Source organism: Nerophis lumbriciformis, linkage group LG04, assembly GCF_033978685.3.
Source record: "Nerophis lumbriciformis linkage group LG04, RoL_Nlum_v2.1, whole genome shotgun sequence".
In the NCBI taxonomy this organism is placed as follows: domain Eukaryota; kingdom Metazoa; phylum Chordata; class Actinopteri; order Syngnathiformes; family Syngnathidae; genus Nerophis; species Nerophis lumbriciformis.
In genome coordinates this window covers 40,465,001-40,490,000 of record NC_084551.2, presented here as the reverse complement: position 1 = coordinate 40,490,000, position 25,000 = coordinate 40,465,001, and the positions used below count along the sequence as shown (strand labels likewise).

General features: G+C 41.5%; 1 protein-coding gene across 2 annotated transcripts in view; it reads right to left on the bottom strand.

The window, feature by feature from the left end:
• The window catches only part of invs (inversin), a 96,951-nt gene that overhangs the window by 28,487 nt on the left and 43,464 nt on the right, over positions 1–25,000 (bottom strand). For both annotated transcript variants that reach the window (XM_061954960.1, XM_061954967.2), the window contains exons 5-8: positions 24,409–24,582; positions 9,949–10,116; positions 6,437–6,617; positions 3,561–3,670 (exon numbers count right to left, since the gene is read on the bottom strand). In XM_061954960.1, coding sequence (XP_061810944.1) covers positions 3,561–3,670; positions 6,437–6,617; positions 9,949–10,116; positions 24,409–24,582 — 633 coding nt within the window. The remainder of the gene's footprint in view (positions 1–3,560; positions 3,671–6,436; positions 6,618–9,948; positions 10,117–24,408; positions 24,583–25,000) is intronic.

The following is a 25,000-nucleotide window of genomic DNA, read 5'->3' as shown; positions in this document are numbered from 1 at the left end:
TTGTATTGTGTGTCTGTAATTTTCCAACATGGTAGTATCATATGTATCTGTGAAACTTAGACAATGATGTACAGAACAGGGTAGATTTTATTTTTTAATATTTGTATTTAAGCTTGACACAACCTCTCCATCATCCAGCTCTTACTTGCTGGTGGATGGCTAAAAGAAAATAAATCCAGCATGTGTTACCTTTTTAAGATGAATGTTTACAGTGAATGCACATTCTAATACAGACGTTGATGAGGATCGATTGCACATCCTTTGGCATTAAAGACAGGCGTGTACTCTATTACGCCACCAGCGTCTTGTAGGAACATACTGTATGTCAGTCTGCTATATTATGAATTTATTGGGGAAGGAACGGGAAAGGGTCCCCAATATTTATTCTTTAATTTAATTGACATCCATCCATCCATTTTCTACCACTTGTCCCTTCGCGGGGGGTGCTGGAGCCTATCTCAGCTGCATTCGGGCGGAAGGCGGGGTACACCCTGGACAAGTCGCCACCTCATCGCAGGGCCAACACAGATAGACAGACAACATTCACACTCACATCCACACACTAGGGCCAAACTAAATTGACATTTTACAAAAGTATTTCTGGTGCTTTATTAAAAACACACATTTTGAACAAAGCCTGTTGCCGAACATCGCGGCAAAATCGTAACCGCTTCCAAAAGCAGTTGCAGCTAAGTTTCAAACGTCATCATTTTTGGCTCCACCCCTATATGAATCAAGCCTTGATATGCACTTCTCAGAAACACCCCCTCCATTACTTTGAAGCCTCTGCACATCTCATCACATCACTAGCCTTTTCCTGTTTTTGTATTTTGAACATTTGTTACTTTGTATGTCATACCATTGAATCCTGGCTTCCCGGTTGTTTTGTAACAAACCTTTTTGAGCATCACTCTACTGTTGCTTTTTCCTTCCACACAATTGGTTCCACATCACTTTGACACCACATCTAGATTGTGACTAGGCGTACACAAATCATAGCTTGCAGTACAGGAAGGAGGAAGAGGAGAAATAATGAAACATATATTTTTATGTGGTGGGACACAACTTCCATTGTGACTAAAATTTTTGTTACAAAAACATATTGTTGTTTTGTTATTTGTACTTCTGTTCGTCATTCTCTTTGTTCTCTTTGCTTTCAGGTTATTTTGCACCAAAATGCCAACACCCCTACATAGTTCCTTAATCATAATTCTGCAAAACTAACAAACTGCTATAAAAAAACACACTGACCCCAATAGAAGACAACAGCTCTTTTTCCAGACTTTTTTTTGAAAAAAGAAAAGAAAAAAGTATGTAGGTGCATATGTATAAGTGTCTGTGTTTTCAAAATCAGTGAAAAACAAGTGGTAGATTACAATACACATTTATATATTTGTTAGCTGCTGTAAAGTTGTTGGATGACTCTGCTTTATTGATTAGCATTTCTTCAAATTAGCATCAAAACTCTGATAACTTCCTAACAACCTTTGACACTTTTTGGCTACTTCCCTCCAGGTCACTAAAAAGTAATATGACTTAAATGTTGGATTTTCAATTTAATAAAAAATGGGTCAGTTTATGTGGACATGTTGTAGAATTGTTAACTTCATTATTACTAATCAGAATGAAGTGACAAAAGCAACATAACTACTTTCTAGTTACACAGCAGTACAACATGGACACCTAGACTCCCTGTTCAGTGCAAAGTAAGCTTCAAAATAAAAGCATGACAGTTTTAACCTGGATTCTACCACAGCAATTAACACAATTTTAGTTTTGTTTTTTCGACATTAGTTGTTTTTTCTTTTTTTGCGAGCTTGCGCTTGTACGAAAACTTGATTGTCATTGTAGTGAAAACATACAACAAAATTGGGGCGGTATAGCTTGGTTGGTAGAGTCGCCGTGCCATCAACTTGAGGGTTGCAGGTTTGATCCCCGCTTCTGCCATCCTAGTCACTGCCGTTGTGTCCTTGGGCAAGACACTTTACCCACCTGCTCCCAGTGCCACCCACACTGGTTTAAATGTAACTTAGATATTGGGTTTTCACTATGTAAAGCGCTTTGAGTCACTAGAGAAAAGCGCTATATAAATATAATTCACTTCACTTCACTTCAAAATTAGCACAGCAGCTTTGTTAGACAAGAGTATAATATACCATATAAAAACAGAAAAAGATAAGAAAAAATATGCACAAATGGAGGAAAACCATGTCAACAAACTACCACTTTATCACCCATTCTCATTTTAAGTAAATGGAGGCAATGGCTCATTTTGGTTATGTTGACAACTGATGTGCCTACAAATCAGCCAATCCGACAGGCGTCGACTCCTTTTCACTGCGCAAATCTTGAAAAAAAAAATAAAAAATCGACCACACTTTTCAAAGACTTTCTCATAGATGAAAATACCATCTAGTTTTCGGAATAATACACTATCACTCCCTCACCTTATTTGTAAATAGTGTACAGACACTCTATTTAGTAGACAAGTTGTTACATGACAGTATCCTCAACCATGCTTATTACAACCCCTGGAAAACGATATAATCAACAGTCTTGGAGGATGCTCACTCAGTTGTTTCATTATGTAGAAAAAACGCAGATAAACATGACCCAAAACTATATTCCTTTTAAATGGCAGTGTTCTGGCTTTAAGAAACACTAAAATAAATCAAGAATATAAATTGTAGTAGTCAGTGACCGTTTGATTTTTAGATCAAGAAGAGTGAAAAAAATACTGAAGCACGAAAAACAAAGAAAGAAAAAACAAACCTACAACACAGCACTAACACTTTGTTGGACCACTTCTGGCTTTTATAACTTGGACTTGGACTTACAGAGTGGCAAACAGTACTCTTCATCAATTTTGTTTCAACTTTCTCTGATGCTGTTGTCAGATCATCTTTGTAGGTTATACTTTTGTCATGGACCATTTTCTTCATCTATCACACATTTTACATTGGATTGATATCCTGACTATTTGCAGGCAATGACATTGATCTTGTGTATCTTTCGTCAAGGAAAGTTTTAACAGTTTTTGCTCTCCGGCAAGATACATTATTGTCTTGTTACCATGTTGTCACCATGTCCCAAGTGCCATTACCTGACATGCAGCCCATATAATCAATGTGCATGTTTTCTTCAGGCAGTTGTCTTCATAAATCTCATTGGAATGGCGCCAAACAAAAGTTTCAGCATCATCACCTTGCCCAATGAAGATTCACGATTCATCACTGAATATGACTTTCATCCAGTCATTCATAGTCCACCATTGCTTTTCCTTAGCCCAGATAAACATTGTTTTTTAATGTTTAGGTGTTAATGACGGTTTTTATTGAGCATTTCTGTACTTAAATCCCATTTCCTTTGGGTGCTTTCTTACAATTCGCTCACAAACGGTGAGTCCAGTTTCCGCCGATTTGTTGTTTTGTTTTGCTGTGTACAAAATGAAAAACAATTTTGTACCCAGTGGCTTACATTTTCATAACCCAGTAACATTAAAGACTTTGGTTATATCATGCTTTTCTGTTGGGTAGATTTGTGGTTTCTGCATGACTCACAGCGTTGTTGCTCTGAGCACCGTAGTGCAAGGGTGTCGCTCCTTGGCTGTCTGAGGGAATGGTGCCTGACGTGTTCCTTTCCAGCAGTAGGTGGACAATTCTGGCATGGCCTGCAATCAAACGGGAGAAAGAGAAAACAAAATACTCCTTTGTGAAAGTGAAAGAACAAAGCCAAACGTGTGTGCGTTTATCTTCAAGTACACAATGGAGGGTAAAAGGGGAGACATCCTGAAAATGTGAAGTAGCAGCCACAGTTATTTCATATTTTTACCATTGGTTAATTGGGTAGAGTACGGCTGTCATAACTTTTCTACTTAATGTTGAAAGGATGCGCTGGTCTCAGGCTGTTGCATTTAGATATGTGTGGAAATTTTCAAATTCACTTGTTAAATCACAACTTTTTTCTTGTAAAATGACCTTATTTAACACATTTATTTTATTTTTCTGTAGCCTTAAAACAAAGTACTGTACTGTATGTACACAGATACTTGTTTGTCACAAAAACATTCACGAAGTTTTTTTTTTAATGAATTTATTGTGGGTCTACTGAAAATGTGACCAAATCTGCTGGGTCTAAAGTATACATACAGCAACATACATTATCAATGTTGGTGATGTAGAAAAGTTACAATCAGATCAAATTAGCTTCAAGGCATGGCCTCTTAACTTCATGTAAGTGATTATGATTGACGACACCTGTTGACTTCTCTGAGCCCATTTAAATAGGGCTCATGTGATGCAGTCATTAGACTCGGTTACAAACGCGACAATGGGAAAGTCAAAGGAACTCAGCACAGATCTGAAAAAACTAATCGTTGACTTGAACAGGTAAGGAAAGTAACTTGGAGCCATTTCAAAGCAGCTTAAGGTCCAAAGAGCAACTGTGCAGACAATTGTAAGTATAAAGTGCATGGCACAGTTTTGTCACTGCCACGATCAGGAATAAAACGCAAGCTATTCCCTGCTGCTGAGAGAAAATTGGTCAGGAGGATCAAGCGTCAGCCGAGAACCACCAAAAAGCAGGTCTGCAATGAATTGGAAGCTGCTGGAACACAGGTGTCAGTGTCCACAGTCAAGCGTCTAAAGTTTGCTGCTGATCACATGGACAAAGATAAGACCTTCCGGAGGAAAGTTCTGTGATCGGATGAAAGAAAAATTTAGCTGTTTGGCCACAATACTCAGCAATATGTTTGGAGGAGAAAAGGCAAGGCCTTTAATCCCAGGAACACCACGCCTACCGTCAAGCACTGTGATGGTAGTATTATGCTCTGGGCCTGTTTTGCTGCCAATGGAACTGGTGCTTTACAGATAGTAAATGGGACAATGAAATTCTTCAGGAAAACCTAAAATCATCAGCCCGTAGGTTGGGTCTTGGGCGCAGTTGGGTGTTCCAACAGGACAATGACCCCAAACACACGTCAAAAGTGGTAAAGGAATGGCTAAATCAGGCTAGAATTATGGGTTTAGAATGGATTTCCCAAAGTCCTGACTCAAACCCCATTGAGAAAATGTGGACATTGCTGAAGAAACAAGTCCATGTCAGAAAACCAACAAATTTAGCTGAACTGCACCAATTTTGTGAAGAGGAGTGGTCAAAAATTCAACCAGAAGCTTGCCAGAAGCTTGTTGATGGCTACCAAAAGCGCCTTATTGCAGTGAAACTTGCCAAGGGACATATAACCAAATATTAACATTCATGTATGTATACTTTTGACCCAGCAGATTTGGTCACATTTTCAGTAGACCCATAATAAATTCATAAAAGAACCAAACTTCATGAATGTTTTTTGTGACAAACAAGTATGTGCTCCAATCACTCTATCACAAAAAAATAAGAGTTGTAGAAATGATTGGAAACTCAAGACAGTCATGATATTATGTTCTTTACAAGTGTATGTAAACTTTTGACCACAACTGTATATATATGTAGCTAATATTATTATTTTGTTAAGAAGCAATTTTTGGAACTATTGCAACTATTGTTGATATAATTATTGATACTGTTTTTATTAATTTTAGGTTTTCTTTTTTTTGTTTGTTTTTCTTAGAATTGTATTTGTGCGGGTGTATCTTCTATTAATTTTCTACCGACAGCTCTTTTATTGGTCCGGGTCTTGATGTAAAATAAAATTAGTGATTAATGAGTTGTAAGAGTAAAGTGCTGTCAAATAATAACATTTTTAAAATCAGATTATCACACTTTTGGATTCAGATTAATTATCTTATTACTCAAAAAATATCCCAATATTCATGCACAAATGCAATTTTATTTTCAGAATGTCATACAGGAGCATTTTTACTGTTTTTTTGAATGCACATCATTTATTTACTCATAACTTGCTAATAGTTTTATCTTAAGTACCATCAGGGTTTAGTCAGAGTCTACTTACTCATCGTTGCACTGATGCATGCATTGACCTGATCACAGACGTATAACAACCCGTGCCACCAATTCAGGTATGCAGCTTGTTGAAAGGAGCATTTACAGTAAAAATAAATGTTGTGATTAATCTACATATATACATGATTAATGTAATATTTTTTGTGATTAATCACATGAGTTAACTTGTTATTTTTGACTTCCCTAAATGAAATGAAATTAAAATGTTGTCAGCTATGTTATACAGTAGTTTGTATTTGCCCGTCAATGTTTTTCAGGCCTTTGACCAGCTAACATAACAGGAAGATTTTATCATCCATTTTTCATAATTAATCACTGACATTTGTGAGATGCACAAATGAACTAAACTAATGTCTGATAACTGACATTTTACATTCTCCCTTTGATGTGTCATGGAGGATAAACCTTTTAAGCCACAATGACGACGTCAAATGATGACTTCATTATTGGGTGTGGAAGATGTGTGTCTGCTTACCGAGAAGGGCGGCCCAGTGCATTGGCGTTCTGAAGAGGTTGTCGTACGCCGTCACGTTACAGCCCTCGTAGGACGTCAGCACTTCCACGACTGCTTCGTTGCCATCGGCGACGGCAAAGTGCAGGGGTGTCCGACCTTCGTAGTCCTGCCAGTTCAGCAGGGACTCGGTGGGGGCTGCTTCCTGCACACACACGCACACACACAATAGTTGCATACATGTAATACAGATATGCTCTACAGGACCGTCTCAGAAAATTAGAATATTGTGATAAAGTTCTTTATTTTCTGTAATGCAATTAAAAAAACAAAAATGTCATACATTCTGGATTCATTACACATCAACTGAAATATTGCAAGCCTTTTATTATTTTAATATTGCTGATTATGGCATACAGCTTAAGAAAACTCAAAAATCCCATCTCAAAATATTAAAATATTTCCTCAGACCAAGTTAAAAAAAAATTTTTATTACAGCAAAACAAAATCAAACATTTGAAAATGTCAATTAATGCACTCAGTACTTGGTTAGGAATCCTTTTGCACGGATTACGGCATCAATGCGGCGTGGCATGGAGGCAATCAGCCTGTGGCATTGCTGAGGTGTTATGGATGCCCAGGATGCTTCAATAGCGGCCTTTAGCTCATTTGCATTATTGGGTCTGGTGTCTTTCAGCTTCTTCTTCACAATACCCCACAAATTCTCTATGGGGTTCAGGTCAGGGGAGTTGGCAGGCCAATCGAGAACAGTAATGCCATGGTCAGTACACCAGTTACTGGTGGTTTTGGCACTGTGGGCAGGTGCCAGATCATGCTGGAAAATTAAATCATCATCTCCATAGAGCTTTTCAACAGATGGAAGCATATAGTGCTCTAAAATCTCTTGGTACACAGCTGCATTGACTCTGGACTTGATGAAACACAATTGACCAACACCAGCAGCTGACATGGCTTCCCAAACCATTGCTGACTGTGAGAACTTCACACTGGATTTCAAGCAACTTGGATTTTGCTCCTCTCCAGCCTTCCTCCAGACTCTAGTGCCTTGACTTCCAATTGAAATACAAAACTTGCTTTCGTCTGAAAACAGGACTCTGAACCACTCTGCAACTGTCCAGTGCTTCTTTTCCAGAGCCCAAGTCAGACGCTTCTAGAGATTTTAGAGCACTACATGCTTCCATCTGTTGAAAAGCTCTATGGAAATGATGATTTCATTTTCCAGCATGATTTGGCACCTGCCCACAGTGCGAAAACCACCAGTAACTGGTGTACTGACCATGGCATTACTGTCCTCGATTGGCCTGCCAACTCCCCTGACCTGAACCCCATAGAGAATGTGTGGGGTATTGTGAAGAAGAAGCTGAAAGACACCAGACCCAATAATGCAAATGAGCTAAAGGCCGCTATTGAAGCATCCTGGGCATCCATAACACCTCAGCAATGCCACATTGATTGCCTACATGCCACGCCGCATTGATGCAGTAATCCGTGCAAAAGGATTCCCAGCCAAGTACTGAGCTCATTAATTGACATTTTCAAAAGTTTGATTTTGTTTTGCTGTTATAAATCTTTTTTTTTTACTTGGTCTGAGGAAATATTCTAATTTTTTGAGATAGGATCTTTGAGTTTTCTTAAGCTGTATGCCATAATCAGCAATATTAAAATAATAAAAGGCTTGCAATATTTCAGTTGATGTGTAATGAATCCAGAATGTATGACATTTTTGATTTTTTAATTGCATTACAGAAAATAAATAACTTTATCACAATATTCTAATTTTCTGAGACAGTCCTGTATGTGACTTACTGATGCAAAGATGCAGCCATTGTTTTCCCAACCAATCTTGCTCAAATTTCACACAAGTGCTTTCCAGTTACCTAAAAGTGTATACCACATGATTTGCCTAAACACCCTTAACTTAGTCTGTATTTTGTAGAGCGCATTTGGCTGTGTGAGAACTTTCAAGTCAATCCGACCTACAGGGTTTAATAACAGCACCACCAGGTGGTGTATTTGTCAGAATAATAGCACAAGCAACACAATGAGGTGCATTTTTGACACACTTTCATCCTTTTGTTTGCAGTGGGTCAGGAGAAGAAAAGTTACGTCAAAGTAGAGCTGCAGCTATCGATTATTTTAATAACTGACTAGTAACTGACCAATCAAACGATTATTTTGTTCGATTAATCAAGTAATTGGATAGAACACACTTTATAGCAGGAATGTCAAACTCCTTTTCATTGAGGGCCACATCGCAGTTATGGCTGCCTTTAGAGGGCTTGTAACAGCAAATAGTATAGGAACTGGCCTATGCATTTAATTATCATACATATTTTTAAATATACTGAAACAAATCTGTAGATTTGAAATAAAAAACTGGAAACTCAGCCACCAGAATTTTACTGTAAAATATAAGGAATTTTTTACAACATATTACAGTAAATGGGACAACAGTTTCACTACTTTTTTACAGTAAAAAACAGGCAGCTTTGTTGTCAGATTTTTACTATTAAATTTATGGTGGTTGTTACAACATATTACTGAAAATGGAAAAACAATAACAATTTTTTTTTTAATTCTGGCAACTGAGTTGCCATTTTTTTTATCATAAACAAACAGTGATACTGTTTTTTTCCCCAATTACAGTAATACACCGTAAAAACAACAATCGTAGATTTTACGATAAAACACTTATCATTAAAATACAGTGGTAGAATTGTTTCAATATACAGTAATATACTGTAAAAACCACCACCATTTTTTACGTAAAATCTATTGTCAATTTTTCAATTTGATGGATAACTTGTTATGAAATCATAAGTCAAACAGATATTAAATTATTTATTTTTATTTTAACAACAATGTTTTAGAAAGTTTTTCTTTTCTAATGATGATGAAAATAGAAACAATAATATTATACATAATTATATAATAATTATTTTATAATACATATATTTTATGCATGTATACTGTATGTGTATGTATATATATATATATATATATATATATATATATATATATATATATATATATATATATATATATATATATATATATATATATATATATATATATATATAATATATTAGGATAATAATAAATAATTTATTAAATAATCTATTAATAATCAATATTACACTTTTAACATATGTGTTATAATAACATGTTTTAAAATTAATAATAAAAAAATCTTCGCTGTTTGCCACTTCACAGATCATTGCACTGACACATTATTACTGTCATATGCGTTCTTTTGCAGAAGCTGTGCGGATACTATGTAATCATATTTTTAAGTTCTGGGCACTCAATGTGGTCTGGACTTTTCTCAATTTTAATAATGTAATCACACTCATTAAATGATTAATCAAAGCAACAGAATATAAATCAAAACTTTTTTCAAATCAAATGAATCATTGCATTCCTACATCACAGGGGTCCTAATTTTTCCCATATATATCAATGAATGAAGAAAGATGTTTACTGTGAATGTGTGTGTGTGTGTGTGTAATGTGTACCAGTATACAGCGGACAGTTTGCGTGGCGCTGGCCTCTTGACTGTGCGCGGCCCAATGCAAGGGGATTTTGCCCTCGCTGTCGGGAATACCTATGTTGGAGTCGTGCTTGATGAGGAGGCGAACATGTTCCGGTCTGTTATAAAACGCCGACCAATGCAGGGCAGTTTGCTGAAAAGAGAGCAGCACAAACAGGACAGATGAAAAAGGAAGAGATAAAGATGACAAATGGAGTCGAGAACACAGAGACTTGTTGTGGGCCGTTGGCTTTGAGCTTGTCTATTACGCAAAGAGAAAAAGCCCAGTGTGAAATCAGAGGGCAAGTGGCAGCACAAAGCTCGCATTGAGAGGCTGAGCCTAGAAGTGACCCAGATGAAGCTACTGACATATTGAATGTGCTGTCATCTGACACGATGATGCATTTTGGATTATTACAAAACTATCAAGTGATGTCAGACACACCTCAGCACCAACACACAAGGGAGCCCCTTGTCTTTGCGGCCACGGTTACTTCAACCCTTTTTACTGTGGAATGAGTGTGTCTGTGCGTATTCCTTCAAATTCTTTAACCAGTGAAACCACTTATGCTATGTGGGAGACGCGCAGTGAACGCTATCTGGGAAAACGGTGTCAACAATTCTATACGCAAGCAAAAAATTCCTCTGAGGTCACAGAATTATGATTTTCTAGGAAAATACGCGTGTATAGGGCAATTGCTGTCATGTATGGTGTCATTAAAACGTTTTCATAGTTGCGTTCTGCTTTTTCTTTGGCTTTTTGGTGATGCCACCACAGAAGGGTAAGAGTGAAAATGTGAAAAAACTGAATTTAAGGCCCAATCCCAATGTTCACCGTCAGATACTTATATTTACCAATATTTTGGTACCAGTACCGGTACCAAAATACAAACCCCGTTTCCATATGAGTTGGGAAATTGTGTTAGATGTAAATATAAACGGAATACAATAATTTGCAAATCATTTTCAACCCATATTCAGTTGAATACGTTACACAGACTACATATTTGATGTTCAAACTGATAAACATTTTTTTTTTTGCAAATAATCATCCATCCATCCATCCATCCATCCATCCATCCATTTTCTACCGCTTATTCCTTTCGGGGTCGCGGGGGGCGCTGGAGCCTATCTCAGATTAACTTTAGAATTTGACGCCAGCAACACGTGACAAAGAAGTTGGGAAAGGTGGCAATAAATACTGATAAAGTTGAGGAATGCTCATCAAACACTTATTTGGAACATGCCACAGGTGTGCAGGCTAATTGGGAACAGGTGGGTGCCATGATTGGGTATAAAAACAGCTTCCCAAAAAATGCTCAGTCTTTCACAAGAAAGGATGGGGTGAGGTACACCCCTTTGTCCACAACTGCATGAGCAAATAGTCAAACAGTTTAAGAACAACGTTTCTCAAAGTGCAATTGCAAGAAATTTAGGGATTTCAACATCTACGGTCCATAATATCATCAAAAGGTTCAGAGAATCTGGAGAAATTACTCCACGTAAGCGGCATGGCCGGAAACCAACATTGAATGACCGTGACCTTCGATCCCTCAGACGGCACTGTATCAAAAACCGACATCACTCTCTAAAGGATATCACCACATGGGCTCAGGAACACTTCAGAAAACCACAGTCACTAAATACAGTGTGTCGCTACATCTGAAAGTGCAAGTTAAAAGCTCTACCATGCAAAGCGAAAGCCATTTATCAACAACACCCAGAAAGGCCGCCGGCTTCTCAGGGCCCGAGATGATCTAAGATGGACTGATGCAAAGTGGAAAAGTGTTCTGTGGTCTGACAAGTCCACATTTCAAATTGTTTTTGGATATATTCGACATCGTGTCATCCGAACCAAAGGGGAAGCGAACCATCCAGACTGTTATCGACGCAAAGTTCAAAAGCCAGCATCTGTGATGGTATGGGGGTGCATTGGTGCCCAAGGCATGGGTAACTTACACATCTGTGAAGGCACCATTAATGCTGAAAGGTACATACAGGTTTTGGAACAACATATGCTGCCATCTAAGCGCCGTCTTTTTCATGGACGCCCCTGCTTATTTCAGCAAGACAATGCCAAGCCACATTCAGCACGTGTTACAATAGCGTGGCTTCGTAAAAAAAGAGTGCGGGTACTTTCCTTGTCCGCCTGCAGTCCAGACCTGTCTCCCATCGAAAATGTGTAGCGCAATATGAAGCGTAAAATACGACAGCGACTGAAGCTCTACATAAAACAAGAATGGGAAATAATTCCACTTTCAAAGCTTCAACAATTAGTTTCCTCAGTTCCCAATCAATTATTGAGTGTTGTTAAAAGAAAAGGTGCTGTAACACAGTGGTGAACATGCCCTTTCCCAACTACTTTGGCACGTGTTGCAGCCATGAAATTCTAAGTTAATTATTCTTTGCAAAAAAAAAATAAAGTTTATGAGTTTGAACATCAAATATCTTGTCTTTGTAGTGCATTCAAATGAATATGGGTTGAAAAGGATTTGCAAATCATTGTATTCCGTTTATATTTACATCTAACACAATTTCCCAACTCATATGGAAACAGGGTTTGTATATGTATTATATTATAAAGGGGACAACAAAAAATGTCATTATTGGCTTCATTGTAACAATGAAGCTTATGATAAAACTTATGATTACACATAATAATAATATGTGGGATCTGAACCGAGGATGTCGTGGCTTGTGCAGCCCTTTTTGACACTTGTGATTTAGGGCTATATAAATAAACATTGATTGATAAGTTTCTTCCATACATCCATTTTCTACCGCTTGTCCCTCTCGGGGTCACGGGGGGCTGGAGCCCGAACCAAGCTGTATTTGGGCGGAAGGCAGCGTACACCCTGGATAAGTCGCCACCTTATCCCACCTTATAGACAGATAGACAACATTCACACTCACATCCCACATTATTTTCTTATTGCACTCAAACAACAATTTTAGAATATTGGAATTAAAATGAAAAGGCATGAAACACACTGGGCTTTTCTTATTTCAATATAAGAACAATTTACAATTGTACATATTACATTACATTAGTCTGCCATTACATTACATTAGTCTGCCATAATCTAGAATTAGAATAGTATAGAATAGAAAGCTATATTGACATTGTATTAAATGCTTACTCCTCTCTGAGCTGCCACCTTATCGTAGTAGAGGAGTTTGCGTGTCCCAATGATCCTAGGAGCTATGTTGTCCGGGGGCCTTATGCCCCCTGGTAGGGTCTCCCAAGACAAACTGGCCCTAGGTGAGGGATTAGGCAAAGAGCAGCTCGAAGACCTCTATGAAAAATACAATCGAAGGACCCAGATTTCCCTCGCCCGGATGCGGTTCACCGGGGCGCCCCTCTGGAGCCAGGCCTGGAGGTGGGGCACGATGGCGAGCGCCTGGTGGCCGGGCCTGTCCCCATGGGGCCCGGCCGGGCACAGCCCGAAGAGGCAACGTGGGTCCCCCCTCCAATGGGCTCACCACCCATAGCAGGGGCCATAGAGGTCGGGTGCATTGTGAGCTGGGCGGAAGTCGAAGGCAGGGCACTTGGCGGTCCGATCCTTGGCTACATAAGCTAGCTCTTGGGACGTGGAACATCACCTCGCTGGGGGGGGAAGGAGCCTGAGCTAGTGCGCGAGGTGGAGAAGTTCTGGCTAGATATAGTCGGACTCACTTCGACGCCCAGCAAGGGCTCTGGAACCAGTTCTCTCGAGAGGGGCTGGACTCTCTTTCATTCTGGCGTTGCCAGCAGTGAGAGGCGACGGGCTGGGGTGGCAATTCTTGTTGCCCCCCAGCTCAAAGCCTGCACGTTGGAGTTCAACCCAGTGGACGAGAGGGTAGGTGGGGGGAGACGAGTCCTGACTGTTGTTTGCGCTTACGCGCCAAACGGCAGCTCAGAGTACCCACCCTTTTTGGATTCACTCGAGGGAGTACTGGAGAGTGCTCCCCCGGGTGATTCCCTCGTTCTACTGGGGGACTTCAACGCTCATATTGGCAACGACAGTGAAACCTGGAGAGGCGTGATTGGGAAGAATGGCCACCCGGATCTGAACCGGAGTGGTGTTTTGTTATTGGACTTTTGTGCTCATCACAGATTTTCCAAAACAAACACCATGTTCAAAAATAAGGGTGTCCATATGTGCACTTGGCACCAGGACACCCTAGGCCGCAGTTCCATGATCGACTTTGTAGTTGTGTCATCGGATTTGCGGTCTCATGTTTTGGATACTCGGGTGAAGAGAGGGGCGGAGCTTTCTACCGATCACCTACTAGTGATCGGTAGAAAGCTGCGATGGTGGGGGAGGACAGACCTGGCAGGCCCAAACGCATTGTGAGGGTCTGCTAGGAACGCCTTGCAGAGTCTCCTGTCAGAGAGAGTTTCAATTCCCACCTCCGGAAGAACTTTGAGGATGTCACGAGGGAGGTGCTGGACATTGAGTCAGAGTGGACGATGTTCTGTAACTCTATTGTCGAGGCGGCTGATTGGAGCTGTGGCCGCAAGGTGGTTGGTGCCTGTCGTGGTGGTAATCCTAGAACCTGCTGGTAGACACCAGCGGTGAGGGATGCCGTCAAGCTGAAGAAAGAGTCCTATCGGGTTCTTTTGGCTCATAGAACTCCAGACAGGTACTGACAGGCCAAGCGGTGTGCGGCTTCAGCGGTGGCGGAGGCAAAATCTCGGACATGGGAGGAGTTCGGGGAAGCCATGAAAAACGACTTCCAGACGGCTTGAAGCGATTCTGGACCACCATCCGCCGCCTCAGGAAGGGGAAGCAGTGAAACCATGTATGGTGGGGATGGTGTTCTGCTGACCTCGACTACGGATGTTGTGGATCGGTGGAGGAAATACTTCGAAGACCTCCTCAATCCTACCAACACGTCTTCCTATGAGGAAGTAGTACCTGGGGAATCTGTGGTGGACTCTCCTATTTCTGGGGCTGAGGTTGCCGAGGTAGTTAAAAAGCTCCTCGGTGGCAAGGTCCCGGGGGTGGATGAGATCCGCCCGGAGTACCTTAAGGCTCTGGATGCAATGGGGATGTCTTGGTTGACAAGACTCTGCAACATCGCGTGGACATCGGGGCGGTACCTCTGGATTGGCAGACCAGGGTGGTGGTTCCTATCTTTAAGAAGGGGAGCTGCAGGGTGTGTTTCAACTATCGTGTGATCACACTCCTCAGCCTTCCTGGTAAGGTCTATTCAGGTGTACTGAAGAGGAGGCTACGCCGGATAGTCGAACCTCGGATTCAGGAGGAACAGTGTGGTTTTCGTCCTGGTCGTGGAACTGTGGACCAGCTCTATTCTCTCGGCAGGGTCCTTGAGGGTGCATGGGAGTTTGCCCAACCAGACTACATGTGCTTTGTGGACTTGGAGAAGGCATTCGACCGTGTACCCCGTTAAGTCCTGTGGGGAGTGCTCAGAGAGTATGGGACTGTCTGATTGGGGCGGTCCGCTCCCTGTATGATCAATGTCAGAGCTTGGTTCGCATTGCCGGCAGTAAGTCGGACCCGTTTCCAGTGAGGGTTGGACTGCGCCAAGGCTGCCCTTTGTCATCGATTCTATTCATAACTTTTATTGACAGAATTTCTAGGCGCAGTCAGGGCGTTGAGGGTATCTGGTTTGGTGACTTCAGGATTAAGTCTCTGCTTTTTGCAGATGATGTGGTCCTGATGGCTTCATCTGGCCAAGGTTTTCAGCTCTCACTGGATCGGTTCACAGCCGTGTGTGAAGCGACTGGTATGGGAATCAGCACCTTCAAGTCCGAGTCCATGGTTCTCGCCCGGAAAAGGGTTGAGTGCCATCTCCGGGTTGGAGAGGAGATCTTGCCCCAAGTGGAGGAGTTCAAGTACCTCGGAGTCTTGTTCACGAATGAGGGAAGAGTGGATCGTGAGATCGACAGGCGGATCTGTGTGGCGTCTTCAGTAATGCGAACGCTGTATCGATCCGTTGCGGTGAAGAATGAGCTGAGCCGGAAGGCAAAGCTCTCAATTTACCGGTCGATCTACGTTCCCATCCTCACCTATGGTCATGACCTTTGGGTTATGACTGAAAGGACAAGATCACGGGTCCAAGCGGCCAAAATCAGCTTCCTCCGCCGGGTGGCGGGGCTCTCCCTTAGAGATAGGGTGAGAAGCTCTGTCATCCGGGAAGAGCTCAAAGTAAAGTCACTGCTCCTCCACATCGAGAGGAGCCAGATGAGGTGGTTCGGGCATCTGGTCAGGATGCCACCCGAACGCCTCCCTAGGGAGGTGTTTCGGGCACGTCCGACCGGTAGGAGGCCACGGGGAAGACCCAGGACACGTTGGGAAGACTATCTCTCCCGGCTGGCCAGGGAACGCCTCGGGATCCCCCGGGAGGAGCTGGACCAAGTGGCTGGGGAGAGGGAAGTCTGGGCTTCCCTGCTTAGGCTGCTTCACCCGCGTCCCGACCTTGGATAAGCGGAAGAAGATAGATGGATTAAATGCTTCATGATTTATGGTTGCCAATTTTGATCAATGCTTTAAGACAAATAGAAAAATTATAAATACCGAAAACAATACTGTAACTAAAACTACAAAGTAAAGACACTCTAGTAAAACACACACTGCTAAAGATAAAACAAATAAATAACTGAGAATTTGTTACAAAATTCAGTCAAGTCACTTGCATTGGTTTACGCTACGTAGACTGATTTTGACGGCGTTAATAATTGGCAACAGTGTGCGCATCTACATATTGATATGTGCACAGGGGGAGCTGTTAACTGCATTGCCTGTCACTCATTAAACTCCTTGTGCAGATCTGAATGCTTGGTATTTAAATATGTACCTAAATTTTAAGCAAAGGTACTGTAATGCCACCTTTGGCGAGGCGTGTTTTAAAGCACTGCTTTCAGTGCGGCGCTTCTGTGTTTAAAGCGTCACCTTAATCTGTAGTTTTGAAGCCCAAATACCTACATGTTGCGCTTCACGCACCTTCTTTATTCCATCCATTTTCTACCGCTTATTCCCTTCGGGGTCGCGGGGGGCGCTGGAGCCTATCTCAGCTACAATCGGGCGGAAGGCGGGGTACACCCTGGACAAGTCGCCACCTCATCGCAGGGCCAACACAGATAGACAGACAACATTCACACTCACATTCACACACTAGGGCCAATTTAGTGTTGCCAATCAACTTATCCAGTAGAATTGCCGTTTTTTTTGCCCTTCTTCCTCTCCCCACTGTTTCTGCTTGTATGTGCTGTGTGTGTGCTTGTTGACACCCATGCGCCTTGGCTCAGCAACGTCACCACTGCACGGCAGCATAAAAGGATGAAAACAAGTACTGGTATTTTTCAAAGGCAGTCGTAACTCTTTAAATTCATTAGTATCGCGGTATTTTATTAGTAGCAGTGTACCGTACAACCTTAGTCCCTCCATTACACAACACACCTGGCGGCAATGGAGTTAACGGCTGAGATTTATTTTTATTTTTATCATTCATCATGCTTGAGTTGATAAATAAACGAAGAACTACACGGAGAAGAAGCCGCTATTGACAACTGTTGTCTCTTGTGAATTTTTTGAAGGTATGCAACGTCAATGTTTTCACATTCGCAAGCTTTTCATCAGTATTTTAGCCTAACATTAGCTAGTGTGGCAAGCATTACACACAAATGTGTAATATATTATACAACTTATGCAGTCTTACCCTCCCTGGGCAAGTCAGCATCTGAAATCCCTCGTTTTGAAGGGCTAGATTCATCATCATCATCATCATCATGGCAGCCTGGAAAACGAGAATCCTTTCTCCTTTATTACCGTATTTTACAGACTCTCAGGCGCACTTAAAATCCTTTTTTTCCCTCAAACTCGAAAGTGCGCCTTATAACCCGGTGCGCCTAATGTAAGGAATAATTTTGGTTGAGCATACCCACCTCGAAGCTATTTTATTTGGTACATGGTGTAATGATAAGTGTGACCAGTAGACGGCAGTCAAACATAAGAGATACATGTAGACTGCACTATGATGGGTCTCAAGTAAACAACACCAACATTTTAAATGTTCCATTGAAAATATAGAACATGACATACGGCGCTCAAAAATCCATCAAAATGTTTTAGTACGACTTTGGTAAGCTAAGAAGCCGCACCGCTTGAAGGATTGTCGGCGCATTTAACATACGAGTATTATTATTGTGTGTGTATTAGGTAAGACATATCTGGCGTATTGTTTCGCAATATTAGGCAAAAGCAACTTTTCTTACCTTCTGGTACCTGCTGATGTGTAATTGGGATCTGCGTAAATCCTGAAAAACTGTGCGCGTCCGCAAGTCGATAATCTTCTTCTTGTTATTGGACATTCATCCTCCGCTGTTTCCATTTCTAATAGAAAGTAGTGTAAAGTTCTTACTTATATCTGTCAGTAAACTCGCCATGAAAGCGCTAAAACATACCGGCGTAGTGAGTTTATATTATTCACCCAAGGAACTTTAGTTATTAGAGTTCCAGTCGGACGGGACACATTTCCGGTGTGGTTGTTTCCGGATGAAGAGATGCTGCTCCGTTATTGATTTAAGTAAAGTCTGAATGTCATTAAAACAGTTAGCTCCATCTTTTGACGCTTTTTCCACTCCCGTCCTTGTACGCTACACCGCTACAACAAACATGATAGGGAGAAGACGCTGCCAAAGGTGACCCATGTAAAGAAGACCACCCACAAAACGGCGCATCCGGAAGCGACTGTCAGAAAGTGGCTCGAAGAAGATCTGTAAAACATCATCTATGCAACATTTTGACCAAAGAACCACCATTACATGTTATGTAGACTACAAGGAAGTGTTTTCAATTTACAAAAAAAATTATAATAATATGACTCCTTTAATGCGCCCTATAATCCGGTGCGCTTAAAGATCAAAAATAGACCATTCATCGGCAGTGTGCCTTATAATCCGGTACGCTATATAATCCGGTATTCATTCCTTCTCCTTCTGGACTCTCTGAGCGAGCTGGACTCTCCGTTTGTGTGTTTGCTGGTGACTGTGGAGTCCAAGGTTTGTGTGGAAAGGCCTGGGCCTGTCTTGGCACGGACGTGTTGGAGGTGGATGGGGAAGCAAAAGACGTTGATGTCTTTGTAGGCGTTTCTTCTCTGCTGCTTGTGCTCGCTTGGTCTCAAGTTTCTGAGCACCAGTAGTGATTGTGCCACGCCAGGCTGAGCGGTCCACTGCTAGGGCCTCACAGTTGTCCAGGGTGAGCCTGCTCTTTTTTAGCAGTTATTTAAATGGGTCTTTCATCTGTCTCTCGGGTCCCCCTTGCAGCCTAAAGCCACGGGCCAGTTCACTAGAGTCTTTTTGGGTAGGAATGAGTTTTCCTTATGGTATAAATGACAGAGGAAGCACGACTGGTTCTTGGCGATTATCGCTTCCATGCCTGGGAGGTCGGCACGAGTTAGAATTTTATTTTTAGTGGCGCGATCTTCCCAGGCAATTTAGCGGATTGCCTGCAACTTTTGCTGGTGAAACATCTCCAGAGTCCTGATGTTTTTCCAATAGAGGGTTCAGTTCTCTGACCCATACAGAAGGGTTGGAATCACAACAGCCCTGTAGACACATATCTTGGTTTGCGTGGACAAGCCATGTTGTGAGAAGACACGGCGGTAGAGCTTGCCAAAGGCTTGATGGGCAGAGCGAATCCTGTTCTTGACATCTTCGCTAGGGTCATTGGTGTTATTGATCATAGACCAGAGGTAGCACAGTCTGCTAACCAGCTCTACTGAGAAGCCTATCACAAAAGGTTGGAGAGCATGCACAGGGTGGGATTGCGCCAGGATTTTTGTCTTTCCAACATGGACCTCCAGTTCTGCACTCTCATATGCTTCCACACAAGCATCAGTGGAGCAGGGGAGGAGGCAGGGGCACAGCTGTCATCAACATATTGGAGTTCAGATATGGTTACCTCAGATGTCTTTCATCGGGCCTTCAGCACCGCAGGTTAAATAGACCACCATCCGTCCAATCGTATCTAATACGTACTCCAAGATGAGGGTGAGAAGTTTTGACACGCAACACAACAGCTGCAAGATATAGCAAGAAAAGGGTCGAGGCAAGCACACATCCTTGCTTGAAACCTGTGGAAATGGGGAATCTGGATCTTTGAGTGCAGAGACATCAAACGTATTTCGAGGAGGTTTGCATGCAGTCTAGGTTTTGGCTTCAGGCATATTCGCAAGGAGGAGAAGATTGGATGATGGTCAGTCCAAAAATTATCAGCCCCTCTAAGGGTCTTGGTGACCATAACCAAGCCTTTATCTTATTTTTTTTAATTGTGACATAGTTTATCAGGTGCCACTGGCGTGAGCGTGGTTGCATCCATGAGCATTTGTCTCTGGTGCTAAGCCTGAAGATGGTGTTGGTTATGCAAAGATTCAATTCTGCACAAAAACGGAGAAGCAGCAAGTTGTTGGCATTGTAACTGCCAATACCGTGGTTCCCAATGATGCCATGCCAGAGTCGATGGACTTGTGCATTAAAATCTCCCATGAGAAGCAGTTTGTCATGCAACGGCACAGCAGAGAGGACTGTCTGAAGAGATGCTTAGAAGGATCCCTTCACATCAACATCTGAGTCCAGAGTGGGGGCGTAGATACTGATGATGATGGAAACGTATCTGTGCTGGAGAAGGATGCAAAGTGTTGTAATTATTTCGCTGATGTACACAAGGAGGAGGTTGTGCATCCTCACGAGAGAGTTGCGAATGGCAAATCCAACTTTGTGGTTTTCCCTTTCCAGGAAAACATATATCCTGCCCCGGTTTTTGAGTTTTGGCCTTCATCAGCTAGACGTGTTTCACTCAGGGCTGCCACATCAATGTTGAACCAGGCTAGTTCTATTGCAGCAAGAGTAGTTCGACGTTCTGGCCGACTACTGTTGTCACGGTCCGTGAGGGTGCGAACGTTCCAAGCGATGAGACGAAGAGATTGTGGTTTCAGGGTTTTTTTTGTGTTCTGATCACAGGAGGGGGTGAGTCTGCTGGGTGCAGTTACCCAAACCAGACCATTGGAGGTATCGAGCGTGATTGGCCACACCTTTTCTAGGGCCTTCTTCGAATTGGAAGGGAGAAAACTATGGCTAAAAATCCCTGCCCTGACACAGAAACAGCTACCGAAAGACGACTTTACCACTATGTTTTTCAACCCTGCAACCTTCTTGCGTCTGCCGCTAACATGTGGGTCCTGCCAATCACAGCCGAGACAAATGAGTATGAAAAGATGCCCACGAATTATCGGATGTGGCTTGGATGAATAGCAGCAGCACAGTTGGCAGAGAGGAGATCACAGAAAGGTCATATCTAAATAAGTTAATGTCACTTATTGAGAAGGTCCTGTCGACGTCCAACATGGATTTAAGGACACATATTCAGGACAAATTTCTCTAACAAAACATAATAATCGCCAGCTAATCAACAGTAATCTTCACAAGTCACCCTAAAAGCAAAATGTATTTTGGCAGCAAAATATTAACATTGTGTGTGTTACTTTATCACATAGGTAGAAAAAAGAAACAATTACAACGTAAGATTGAATTACAATGACCTTCTATCCATCCATCCATTTCCTACCGCTTAATCCCTTTGGGGTCGCGGGGGGCGCTGGAGCCTATCTCAGCTGCAATCGGGCGGAAGGCGGGGTACACCCTGGACAAGTCGCCACCTCATCACAGGGCCAACACAGATAGACAGACAACAGTCACACTCACATTCACACACTTGGGCCAATTTAGTGTTGTCAATCAACCTATCTCCAGGTGCATGTCTTTGGAGGTGGGAGGAAGCCGGAGTACCCGAAGGGAACCCACGCAGTCACGGGGAGAACATGCAAACTCCACACAGAAAGATCCCGAGCCCGGGATTGAACCCAGGACTGCTGAGGACCTTCGTATTGTGAGGCAGACGCACTAACCCCTCTACCACCGTGCTGCCCACAATGACCTATTACACCAAATCAAATTAAAAATGAAAATGGTGAATGAAATGGAGCAAGATGACCACATCTGCAAATATAATACAAGCTTTATTTACTACACTTCTATTCGGTTATGTTTATAATGCGACAGTGACTCACAGACAGTTACTGTATTGTCCAAGAAATATTTATATGCAGTGCTACTAAAACAGATTATCCAAATAATTTTAAATGTAGTCTTTATTAATACCTGTATGACAAAATTACATAACCGAAAATCAATTGAACTGAGCTGATTTGTTTGTATCACAGTTTTATTTATCATATTGGAATGACTTTGAAATTGGTTTAACTTAAAAAAATAACCAATAGCCTTGATGTAGTGATGTAGGCTACTTTTATAGTTTTATTTGCGCTTAGCTACATTTCACTGTTGGGGTAACTTCAATGTTTAATGTGGAATAGCTTATAGCTAAGCTTACTACATTTTCCAAGTAGCTTCCCCAACAGTGCCTGCTAAGTAGGTTAAATATCATGATGAATAGACTTCACAAATGTATGCTTTTAGAGTATTTCCCTCTTTGTGAACTTGACAATACTGTTATGACCCCTTACCACTATTGGTGGTCTGTTTATAGGGGAACTGTACTTTTTTTGAAATGTTGCCAATTGTTCATAATCATTATGAGAGACAAGAATATATGTCTTTTTTTTCCCCAATTTTAAAGATGATAAAAAAAAACGCTTGAAAGATGTGTCTCATGGGAATCACTGTTGTAGCCTTCGTAGCCCTCTAAAACAACTTCAAAACCCTCCAGCAACATTTTATATACACACTGCAAGTAAATATATAATGTAGTAACAGACACGTTCATAAGAATATGTAATATTCTTATGAATAATATTTACCGTATTTTGATGTTTTTAATCATTTCCGGGACTGATTTTTTCCGAGCATTGATTTCTGTTTCCATATCAGCACACGTCTGACTTCTGGCAACAGGTGTGTTCTTACTTCTGGAATAAACACGAGTGTGTTCTCTAATCATCGCAGACTTGGTAACAGAAAACAAAGACAACAATTTTGGGGACAAATGAGGATTTACAACCTTATACTTTTGAATCTAAATATAATGCTGCTTAAACAAACGAGCATAAAGGAAGAGTGAGATATTGGAGCAGACAGAAGAGATTTTGACGCTATAAATATGGAACTTGGAGTCAAGCTATTTCGACATAAATGAATTGCTTACCCAAAATCAACAGGAAACATCCCCGACCAAGTAAGTCACTTTAATATAGATCATGATGGCCGCAGCACGCCATGCATTTTAGTACAACTACAGTAAATACGCTGTCTGGCTAGCACAGCTGTGTACAAACAAAACATGAAATGTGGGCTAATACTTTACAGATACTGTAATATGGTTGTTCATGTTTTTCAGTCAGTACAGATTGGTGTTCTATCGCAGTGTTGTGCTTTACAAACTCCAACGCGTTTCGTGTTGTTGTAGAAACTAGCTTATCTCTTGCCGTAGTTAGCTTTTATGGTTAATACCGAAGCACGTCAATGTGTTACTACGATATAAAAATAGTTCCTCAGTGTTCGCTCTTACAATAACAATGTCGCTACAGCTTGCTTATTATACGGGTTACGGAATGTAAATTAAGTATTGTTAACGGTTTTTGAATGGATTTTAGTGATTTAGAGTTAGAATTGATTAATCCTATTAGCTGTGTCGCTAGCCACTGAGAACGAGTCGATTTTTATGTTAGAAAGCAAAACAAAAAAAACTCTTGTCTTCTTGTCTCTCATGATTGTGAAAGATAGGCAAAATTCCAAAAATAAGTGCAGTTCCCCTTTAAGTTTTCACACTTTTATTATTATACTCAAGGTTTGAAAGAGTTACATTTGCTGTTGAAAAAAATATATTAAAAAATGTTATTAAAAAACGTGCTAATCCTTCTTCTCCACTTTTTATAACTAATGACATCAAATGTAATTAAAGGGCGAGCAGTTTCATGTTCAATTATTTCCTATTCCAATTACCGTGATCAAGTTTACACGCGAGCCGGAGCGTATCCCAGCTAACTTTAACTTAAACATCTTTACACCTACATGACATGTAAGAATGTTAAAAGTTACTGAAAATATACAGTATGCATTTAATACAGGCTTTATGTTACCTGTCTGACATTGGAAAAGATAAGTCGCCTCTTGGAACAATTTCCCTTGTGGATCAATAAAGTTTGTCTAAGTCTAAGTCTTGCACTTCAAATATGTTCATTATTGCCCTAAATTAATTCATTTTCAAGCATAAAAATGGCTAAATAAACTAAAAATATCAATACTATAGTAGAATTAGTCAATAGATTGGACCAAATCAATCAGAGCATGCTGTTCAGTATTGTGGGCACTGATTGGCTTAACCTCGGGCAGCATTACTATGCTGGATTAAAAGAGTGTAAAGGTGATTTCCAGTCATTCCCTCTGGACAATTTGTGTGTTTGACCTCAGAAGTTTGGACTGTACCTTGTTCTTGTCCTGCGTGTCAACCTCTCCGGGTCCGATGTGTTTGAGCAGCAAGGCGAGAGCTTTCGGAGAAGGGTGTCGTGTGGCGAGGTGGAGTGGGGTCATCTCTTCTAAATCTTTCTGCAGCCAGTTTGCGTGACGAGAAAGCAGCAGCTTTAGGAAACGGATGTTTCCCTGTGACAAAGATTTGAGGCAAAGTTGCAAAATGAGATGACCGTGCTCAATTCTAATGACAAACTCTTAGTTGCACACACACGCACACACAAACGCACACGCACACGCACACGCACACATACACATACACATACACATACAGATACACATACACGTACACGTACACGTACACGTACACGCACACGCACACGCACACGCACACACACTTCTGGGCTTTTTAGCAGTGTCTTTTTCAATCCAGAGATCATTCATCTTCTTCATCCCCCCTTACATCTCTTTCCGGGTCTGTGAGAAGGTGTTGAACAGTTGCATCTGTCACCCCCCCCCCCCTACTCATCATCCCCATCATCATGCTCAGTTTGGATGATGCACTACAGGGGCCTCACAGTGATCTCCTGGTCAACAGCTCTCACGGGAC